General features: G+C 40.9%; 1 protein-coding gene across 1 annotated transcript; it reads right to left on the bottom strand.

Moving 5' to 3' along the window:
* Positions 1–4,467: 4,467 nt before the first annotated feature.
* LOC120060575 (gamma-crystallin M2-like) lies at positions 4,468–5,385 on the bottom strand. Its single transcript, XM_039009943.1, has 3 exons — positions 5,356–5,385; positions 4,900–5,142; positions 4,468–4,758 (listed from the first exon to the last, which is right to left on the bottom strand). Exons 1-3 carry the CDS (start codon positions 5,383–5,385, stop codon positions 4,468–4,470), a joined length of 564 nt encoding a protein of 187 aa, XP_038865871.1.
* Positions 5,386–10,340: the final 4,955 nt, after the last annotated feature.

The raw sequence follows: 10,340 nt of genomic DNA, 5'->3' as shown, positions 1-10,340 counted from the left end.
AATAGTAATAATAATATGCATATTGTACGAGCAAGAATTGAGTACGAGGCCTTTTTGAAATGGGCACCTTTTATCTGGCTACTCAATACTGCCCCTTGAGCCCAAACAGGTTAACTTCCTGACTGATGTCTTCAGATGTTGCTTCAATATATCCACACCATTTTCTTACCTCATGATGCCATCCATTTTGTGAAGTGCACCAGTCCCTCCTGCACCCGCACAACATGATTATGCCACCCTCGTCCATCATGGTTGGGATGGTGTTCTTCGTCTTGCAAGCCTCCCCCTTTTTCCTCCAAACATAACGATGGTCATTATTGCCAAACAGTTCTATTTTTGTTTCATCAGACCAGAGGACATTTCTCAATACTGTAAGTATTCAGACCCTTTGCTATAAGACTCGAAATTGAGCTCAGGTGCATCCTGTTTCTATTGATCATCCATGAGATGTTTCTACAAATTAATTGGAGTCCACCTGTGGTAAGTTCAATTAATCTGACATGATTTTGAAAGGCACACACCGTCTATATAAGGTCCCACAGTTGACCATACATGTCAGAGCAAAAAGGAATTGTCCGTAGAGCTCCGAGACAGGATTGTGTTGAAGCATAGATCTGGGGAAGAGTACCAAAAAATGTCTGCGGCATGGAAGGTCCACAATAACATAGTGGCCTCCATCATTCTGAAATGGAAGGCGTTTGGAACCACAAACACTCTGGCTGGGCGGCTAGCTCTAGGAAAACTGACCAAGAACACAATGGTCACTCTGGCAGAGCTCCAGATTTCCTCTGTGGAGATGGGAGAACCTTCCAGAATGACAACTATCTCTGCAGCACTCGACCAATCAGGCCTTTATGGTAGTGGCCAGATGGAAGCCACTCCTCAGTAAAAGGAACATGACAGCCCGCTTGCAGTTTGCCAAAGGGCACCTAAAGGACTCTCAGACCATGACAAACAAGATTCTCTGGTCTCATGAAACCAAGATTGAACTCTTTGGCCTGAATGCCGAACATCACGTCCGGAGGAAACCTGGTGCCATCCCTACGGTGAATTATGGTGGTGGCAGCATCATGCTGTGGGGATGTTTTTCAGCGACAGGGACTGGGAAACTAGTCAGGATCGAGGGAAAGATGAATGGAGCAAAGTACAGAGAGATCCTTGATGAAACCTGCTCCAGAGCACTCAGGACCTCAGACTGGGGCAAAGGTTCACCTTCCAACTGGACCATGACCCTAAGCACACATACAAGACTACACAGGAGTGGCTTCGGGACAAGTCTCTGAATGTCCTTGAGTGGCCCAGTGAGAGGCCAGAATTTAACCCGATCAAATGTCTCTGGAGAGACCTGAAAATAGTTGTTTAACGACGCTCCCCATCCAACCTGACAGAGCTTGAGAGGATCTGCAGAGAAGAATGGGAGAAACTCCCCAATTACAGGTGTGCCAAGCATGTAATGTCATACCCAAGAAGACTCGAGGCTGTAATCGCTGCCAAAGGTGATTCAACAAAGTACTGAGTAAGGATCTAAATACTTATGTAAATGTGATATTGCTGTTTTTATTTTTAATACATTTGCAAAAATGTCCCCAAAAATGTTTTTGCTTTGTCATTATGGGGTATTGTGTGTGGATTGATGACGGGGAGAAAAAAAATGGAATACATTTTAGAATAAGGCTGTTACATAACAAAGTGGAAAAAGTCAAGGGTTCTGAATACTTTCCGAATGCACTGTACAATTTTTAATTATGCCTAAAATGGCAATTCATATTATTTTTCCAAAAATAATTATTGCTAACTTACATCTCAAAGCCATGCATGCAAGAAACCTTGACCTGATGCACACATATTTCTCTGTCCTCAGTTTGATTGAAGGAAAGAGAGAACGAACAACACATGATGAAGATGAGTTAGCTACTAGTTTAAAGCAACGAAAGATCTAATTGTTACAAAGAATGAATGTATGGGCTACATTTATGAGAATAATACATGCATTTACTTACCATATCAATCTTAAAGACGATGCACTTATTTATCACTCAAAAAAGTGTTACGAGGGTATTGATGCATCCCCCTCCCAATACAGCCTCTTCCAACACCACAGGTAGGGGAAAGGTATCTATCTGCAAAAGTGACGTTTTGCTTTGATGTCAAGTCAGCTCATATTGTTGCTATCTTAGCTGTTGTGCTAGCTAACATGCTACTGAACAGTGACACTAGCTTATTGACATACATATTGGTATTAAAATAGAGCAACGTATTCACCAAAAAATGTGTTTATTCAAATCATTAGCTAGCTAGTTAACTATCAAAAATATGTGCAAAAATATGATAGCTAATGTTAGCTAGCTATCTAGGCGCTAGCCAGTCAGTGGCACTGACAGAATGAAACTGTTATCAACTAAATGTGTTTCACTCTATCCCATAAAACATGACATAGCTAACAATTTGAAAGTGTATTAGGAAGTTTAATAAGTTAGAAACAACCGGACAACTTTGGTTGGTAGCTAGCTAGATAGCTTGGTTTCCATTTTCTAACAAATCTTTCTAATCCACCTGATTGGTCATCAACGGTTACTGGTCTTGGAACTCGTGTTCACCAGAAACGTTTTCTGGTAAATTGTTCGACACTAGTGGCAATAAATATTATTGCCACAGGTTTTCCACAGATTCAAATACAATTTGATAGAATTATATGAAAAAAACCTCTGGGAAACTTTTTGACACTAGTGGCAATGAATATGATTGTTGCCATAGGTTTGCCGCAGATTCACCACTAGTGGCAAACATTTGCAAACCTCTGGCAACATTTTGTGGCACATTATTTGGTTCGCACCAAATTTGCCACAAACTTATGGGAAGTTTGCCACAACAAATTCATTTTTTAAAGGGTTTTTAACTGGGTTAGAAAATAGTACCTTTGGGAGAATGATGATTCGCTAAGTATGTCAAAACCATAATTAATTTATTTTCCCTGAGTCTATGAATCAAATAAAACTTTATTTAAAGTGCATTTAAAATTGCAAGAAGCACCACACCCTAATAGGGTCATTTTTCCCCATATCACAATGAACTTTTACCAGTTAAATATAGACACCAATATATTTAAAAAAATGTGTACGAGAACTTTTTGGAAATATTGCATTAAAATATGCAAATGAGGCGATATCTCATAAAATATGCACATATTTACATTTACCACAAATAAATGTTCCTGGACACTGGATGAAGTCAGTCAAAATTTTGGGGTTTCATTTTGTTAAGACACTCCATGACCGGTCTTGTATTGAGCAGATTGTGGATATATACTTTTTTTCATATCTACTTTCTATCTTCTTCTTTTGTCTTTTCTTATCCAACACCTGCAAAAAAGATAGCTTAGATGTGCGAGTGCCTTTTGAATGTATCTTTCTATCTGTAAAATACTATAGACATAAGCGTTTTTGGTGCATATTTCCATAGAAAATGTTATCTAGAATAAAAAACTTGACAACATATCAACAATTCCCTCTATACAAGTCTGGAGAGAACGTGGTGAATTGCAGATGCTTAAGAAGTTGAGAAAAATTAGTTGGCGTGTGGGAAGAGTCTGACTTTCGGGAAATGGCAGATAAAGAAAGTACAATGAATTTAGCCTACCAATCGCCGAAGGCCTATTTAGACACAATATCTTCTAAGTAAGTTACTACATATAATCAAGTTTGTCATATTCAAAATAAAATGGGCTTTTAAATTATGTATGATATGTAGTGAGCTTATAAATTATGGATTTACAGTGCCTTCAGAAAGTATTCATATCTCTTGACTTATTCCACAATTTGTTGTGTTACAGTCTGAATTCAAAATGGATTAAATAAATCTACACCCATCTACACACAATACCCCTTAATGACAAAGTGAAAACATGTTTTTAGAAATATCAAATTTTTCAATACTTTGTAGAAGCACCTTTTAGCAGCGATTACAGCTGTGAGTCTTTCTCGAGAAGTCTCGAAGAGCTTTCCACACCTGAATTGTGCAACATTTGCCCATTGTTATTTTCCAAAATCTTCGAGCTCTATCAACTTGGTTGTTGATCATTGCCAGACAAACATTTTCAGGGCTTTTTGTTTCTCAAAGAGGGGCCAGCCATGTGGCCTTTCATGTTCATGGTAAAATCCTGATTTGATGATAAAAATCTTGTGTATGTATATTTCTAGAACAAAAGTTATAAATGTGTTATGATGAAGTCAAATAAAGTGTTACTCAAAAGTATTTTAAGTTCAGCTAGACATATCATATTATCAATGAACCACTAGATATTGTTCATGTTAGCATAATTGGTCTCAGCTATATGGCAAGTGGTGCAGGTGTGTGAACAAGAAATCAGATGGTTCATTTTTTTGTCACACATAAAAAGACACACATTAAATAGGTTTGTGAATCATTTTATTCAATGGCTTTTCTTGCTAACGTTACATCAAGCAATATTTAGTACCAGGAGTCCATGATACGCCTCATGCTCATGAACCTCATACCTCTCATGCCTCCCATTCCCATGCCGCTGCTGAAGTTCTTGCACTCTCCAGGCCTCATGTACCTCATCCTGCCTCTGAAGTGGTTCTGCTCGTACATCAGCCAGTGGCCTTCCATCACGTTGCAGGACTGGCAGTCGGACATGCGGTAGCGATCCATGATGGAGTCACAGTCGTCCATCATCTCGTGCATCTGACCTCCAAAGTTCTCTCTCTCGTAGATCCTCATCCTGTAGTTTCCTCTGTGCTGTTAGGATAAGAGTACAGGTTTCACTGATCAGATCAATTATATATACAACTGTTTAATATGAGAGTATAACCATTCAAATATGTTTTACTTTCAAGTGAAAAGATATGACTATTTTAAGCTGAAATATTTTCAAACTACCATGGGGATCATGTGACAGGACTTGATGCAATCACTCATTCCAAAGTTGCGCATGTAGTCGGGGTAGTCGCCCCTCCTTATGAAGTACTGGTTTCCCATGTAGTTGTTGCGGTCGTAGACCATGAAGCAGCCATTCTCAACCCTGCAGGATTGGCACCTGCTCAGGTAGGAGGTCATGTCAGTGCAGTCGCTGCTGCACTCATAGGAACGACCCTGGAAGTTCTTGTCCTCGTAGAAGACGATCTAAAAATACAAATTGAATAATTTCAATGAATTAAACAATTGCATGAAACAAACATTTTAGAGAAATGTGGGATGCTACTCAGTCACACCGGTATCCAGGTTATTGGGATAAGTAAAACTATGATGTTGTAGTTTGGGGTACTAGAGCCCTTTTGTATAAAGATCTATGACAATTAAATGTATACAACTGTAAGAGACCTTTCTAGTGCTTACCTTGCCCATGTTCATTCTGGTGTTGGACATGTTTGCTCACTGTGCTGCTGGTTGCTGCTCCTGAACTGACTTCCTACCTGGTTTAACCCTTTCTTTTATACCTGACCGAACGTAAAGAATCCCTAGCTCCATTGTTCAAACCCCTGACCCAGCAACATGCTATAGAGGCCTACTGAGTCCACAGAGGTCACGTTCACATTTAGAAAGGCCGTTCCTCAAACAAAGTAACATAAAGCCTTTTGAGAGTTTACAACAGATAGTAACGGCTTTGACATTGAAACTTCTCCATACATCACCCAATACTTTCATACGTTTTGTAAGCTTATTTGAAATATGCCTTTCTTATTAAATATTGGTTAATATATGCCTCGATTTTATATTGTAAGCTCATTTGATTTAAGACAAAATAGCAGAAATCACATGCTCCCTTAAGAGTGGAAGTCTGTGGTTAACCTGTGAGGTTAAACTATGTAATACTTATCTTTAGCGCCGACATTCCTAACCGGTGAATAATCAAAAGTGAGTTGTTACTTAACTAACCTTTGTGGTTAATAACCATGATACTGGAGTCATCTTTACAACGTTTAAGAAATGTCAACAACAATCCATTCATTTATTAATTCCTCTAAAAAAAAATATGTTTGATAACACTTATTTTAAAGAACCCTATATAAAGGGTTTATAAAGGGTCTGTAGGGGTTAATAATAGTAGTTTATTATAGAGTAGTTATTGCAAGTAAAGTATTTTACAACTGCAAAATAAAAAGATTGGTCAGTTACCCCCGCCCCCTATAACTGTCTTATCGGTACCTTATTGTAAAGTGTGACCAATAATGTATATTAGTATCTATGTACAAACTGTGGTAGCAGTGGTACTTTGTTTGGGTACCCTAGTACTTACTTTATTTAACTGAACTTCCTGGTACCCTGTAATTCTGAATCTCAAAGATGTTATGTGTAAATACCACTTTACCAAGTCATTTCGAAGTAAATATCTGGGTATTTCTGTGCTGTAAAATAAAGTGCCCAAATTATTAACATGATTAATATTTCAAAGCCTATAGATACACATAAGTAATTACAATAAGTGTTTACAAATTCAAGAATTTGAAATGCTTCTCTGCATGATACCTTGCACAGATAGACACCAATAGAGCTCTCTGTTTCACCGTGGACAGGGATCCTGGACCCAGATTAAATCTAATCCTGAACTACTGTATAAAGCATGTTGCTATGATAGCTAACATTAGATAGCTATCTGATAGCAAATATTACCAGACTAGCTATAGAAACTTTGTCTGCCTTGTTATCAAGCACATTGAACATGGGAATATGTAGCTACAAGTTGCGTATTTTGGTCAGTTTTAACATTCCAATTTACTTCATAGTTCTAATTGTTAGATCGAGATAATGTACTCATCAGCATGTGACCATGTGGTTGAATAAGGTCCCTTCCAAAAACAATATGTACTTCAAAATGCAAGATTACAATATCAATAAGTACATACAGATAAAGATCTGAAAACCCAGGCAGTGTGTCATGGGTAATTCTGTGTAACTGCTGTTGAGTATAATGCCAATTTCTGAGTTATCATGAAGAACAACCACATAGCTATGACTCTGCTGCCCCCTATCGTTCACAGATACACACAGCAGTTTACCAAAGACACTAGACGAGTCCACAGATACTACCTACTGGCCAGGCCTATGAGTAAAGGCAAGGTGGTTCCAGTGGAGAATGACTGCCCTCTGTCACGCAGGCCTTGTTTGCAGAAAACAGGATCCCCCGTTAGTGAATGGAAAAATGACAATCTTCGTGTACATTTTTGTTTATTTATATTATACCAGATGTATGTTTAGTTGCTAATGGAAGCCTGCAGTAGCCCAGTCGGGTATATATAATATAAACACACCATATATGATGGTGTGTATAGACAGTATACAAAACAATCCAGAATACAAAACAATACGCACATAATCCCAAAAGTTTTTTTTTTTTATTAAAAAAATATATATATCAGAACGAGCAATGTCAGAGTCCGGAATACAGTATATACAAATAAAGTGGGTAAAACAGTATGTAAACATTACTAAAGTGACCAGTGTTCAATGACTGTGTACACAGGGCAAAGAGGTTTCTAAGGTGCAGGGTAGAGTACCTGGTGGTAGCCGGCTAGTAACAGTGACTAAGGTTCAGGGCAGGGTGCTGGGCGAAGGCTGGACAGTGGTGACTGTTTAACAGTCTGATGGCCTGGAGATAGAAGCTTTTAATCAGTCTCTCGGCCCTAGTGTTGATGCACCTGTACTGTCTCCTCCTTCTAGAAGGTAGTGAACTGTCTCCTCCCTCTAGAAGGAGGGTGAACAGGCCGTGGCTCAGGTGGCTGAGGTCCTTGATGGTCTTCTTGGCCTTCATGTGACCCCGGGTGCTGTAGATATCCTGGAGGGTAGGGAGTGTTCCACCCTCTGGAGAGTCCGGCGGTTTTTTCCATACCAGGTGGTGATACAGCCCAACAGGATGCTCTCAATGGTGCATCTGTCGAAGTTTGTGAGGGTCAAGACACATTTCTTCAGCCTCCTGAGGTTGAAGAGGCGCAGTTTCATCTTCTTCGCCACATTGTCAAATCAAATAAAAAATGTATTTGTCACATACACATGGTTAGCAGATGTTAATGCGAGTGTAGCGAAATGCTTGTGCTTCTAGTTCCGACAATGCAGTAATAACCAACAAGTAATCTAACCTAACAATTCCACAACTACTACCTTATACACACAAGTGAAAGAATATGTACATAAAGATATATGAATGAGTGATGGTACAGAACGGCATAGGCAAGATGCAGTAGATGGTATAGAGTACAGTATATACATATGAGATGAGTAATGTAAGGTATGTAAACATAAAGTGGCATAGTTTAAAGTGGCTAGTGATACATGTATTACATAAAGATGGCAAGATGCAGTAGATGATAGAGTACAGTATATACATATGAGATGAGTAATGTAGGGTATGTAAACATAAAGTGGCATAGTTTAAAGTGGCTAGTGATACATGTATTACATAAAGATGGCAAGATGCAGTAGATGATATAGAGTACAGTATATACATATACATATGAGATGAGTAATGTAGGGTATGTAAACATTATATTAAGTGGCATTGTTTAAAGTGGCTAGTGGTACATTTTTACATAATTTCCATCAATTCCCATTATTAAAGTGGCTGGAGTTGAGTCAGTATGTTGGCAGCAGCCACGAAATGATAGTGGTGGCTGTTTAACAGTCTGATGGCCTTGAGATAGAAGCTGTTTTTCAGTCTCTCGGTCCCTGCTTTGATGCACCTGTACTGACCTCGCCTTCTGGATGATAGCTGGGTGAACAGGCAGTGGCTTGGGTGGTTGTTGTCCTTGATGATCTTTATGGCCTTCCTGTGACATCGGGTGGTGTAGGTGTCCTGGAGGGCAGGTAGTTTGCCCCCGGTGATGCGTTGTGCAGACCTCACTACCCTCTGGAGAGCCTTACGGTTGTGGGTGGAGCAGTTGCCGTACCAGGCGGTGATACAGCCCGCCAGGATGCTCTCGATTGTGCATCTGTAGAAGTTTGTGAGTGCTTTTGGTGACAAGCCGAATTTCTTCAGCCTCCTGAGGTTGAAGAGGCGCTGCTGCGCCTTCTTCACAACGCTGTCTGTGTTAATGGACCAATTCAGTTTGTCCGTGATGTGTACACCGATGAACTTAAAACTTTCCACCTTCTCCACTACTGTCCCGTCGATGTGGATAGGGGGGTGCTCCCTCTGCTGTTTCCTGAAGTCCACAATCATCTCCTTTGTTTTGTTGACGTTGAGTGTGAGGTTATTTTCCTGACACCACACTCCGAGGGCCCTCACCTCCTCCCTGTAGGCCGTCTCGTCGTTGTTGGTAATCAAGCCTACCACTGTAGTGTCGTCCGCAAACTTGATGATTGAGTTGGAGGCGTGCATGGCCACGCAGTCGTGGGTGAACAGGGAGTACAGGAGAGGGCTCAGAACGCACCCTTGTGGGGCCCCGGTGTTGAGGATCAGCGGGGTGGAGATGTTGTTACCTACCCTCACCACCTGGGGGCGGCCCGTCAGGAAGTCCAGGACCCAGTTGCACAGGGCGGGGTCTCGAGCTTGATGACGAGTTTGGAGGGTACTATGGTGTTAAATGCTGAGCTGTAGTCGATGAACAGCATTCTCACATAGGTATTCCTCTTGTCCAGATGGGTTAGGGCAGTGTGCAGTGTGGTTGCGATTGCGTCGTCTGTGGACCTATTGGGTCGGTAAGCAAATTGGAGTGGGTCTAGGGTGTCAGGTAGGGTGGAGGTGATATGGTCCTTGACTAGTCTCTTAAAGCACTTCATGATGACGGAAGTGAGTGCTACGGGGCGGTAGTCGTTTAGCTCAGTTACCTTAGCTTTCTTGGGAACAGGAACAATGGTGGCCCTCTTGAAGCATGTGGGAACAGCAGACTGGGATAAGGATTGATTGAATATGTCCTTAAACACACCAGCCAGCTGGTCTGCGCATGCTCTGAGGACGCGGCTGGGAATGCCGTCTGGGCCTGCAGCCTTGCGAGGGTTAACACGTTTAAATGTTTTACTCACCTCGGCTGTCTGTGTGAAGGGACCGCTTCAGGTCGTCAGTAATGTACAAGCCGAGGAACTAGAAGCTTTTGATCCTCTCCACTACGGCAGATAGTTCACTCAGGCCGTTTACCATTGAGAAAGAAAGGTAAGTTCCGGTCTACTTAGACACCAATGCAATAGCAGCTGGGTCTGGTTTACTTAGTTCACTAACTTAGCTTGAGCCACAACAGAAACTTGGGGAAAAAAACAGAGAGTGGGGTGTCTTGGTCTCGGCTTGAGATGCTCAATGAGAGGGGGCAGCACTGAGCTAGCCCGCAATGTCACTTTCTGGAGCAAGTCAAACTGCTCATGTTATGTATCCATGAGATGCCTGTAATGTCATG

Source organism: Salvelinus namaycush, chromosome 16 (assembly GCF_016432855.1).
Source record: "Salvelinus namaycush isolate Seneca chromosome 16, SaNama_1.0, whole genome shotgun sequence".
NCBI classification, from domain to species: Eukaryota; Metazoa; Chordata; class Actinopteri; order Salmoniformes; family Salmonidae; genus Salvelinus; species Salvelinus namaycush.
Note: the sequence above shows the minus strand (reverse complement) of the source record. Positions and strands in the feature narration are given on the sequence as shown.

Coding starts and splice junctions, on each gene's coding strand:
- LOC120060575 (XM_039009943.1), bottom strand. CDS start 5,385: ATGTCCAACACCAGAATGAACATGGGCAAG. Junction 5,143..5,355: donor CCAGAATGAACATGGGCAAG/GTAAGCACTAGA, acceptor TTGTATTTTTAG/ATCGTCTTCTACGAGGACAA. Junction 4,759..4,899: donor CCTGTCACATGATCCCCATG/GTAGTTTGAAAA, acceptor TTATCCTAACAG/CACAGAGGAAACTACAGGAT.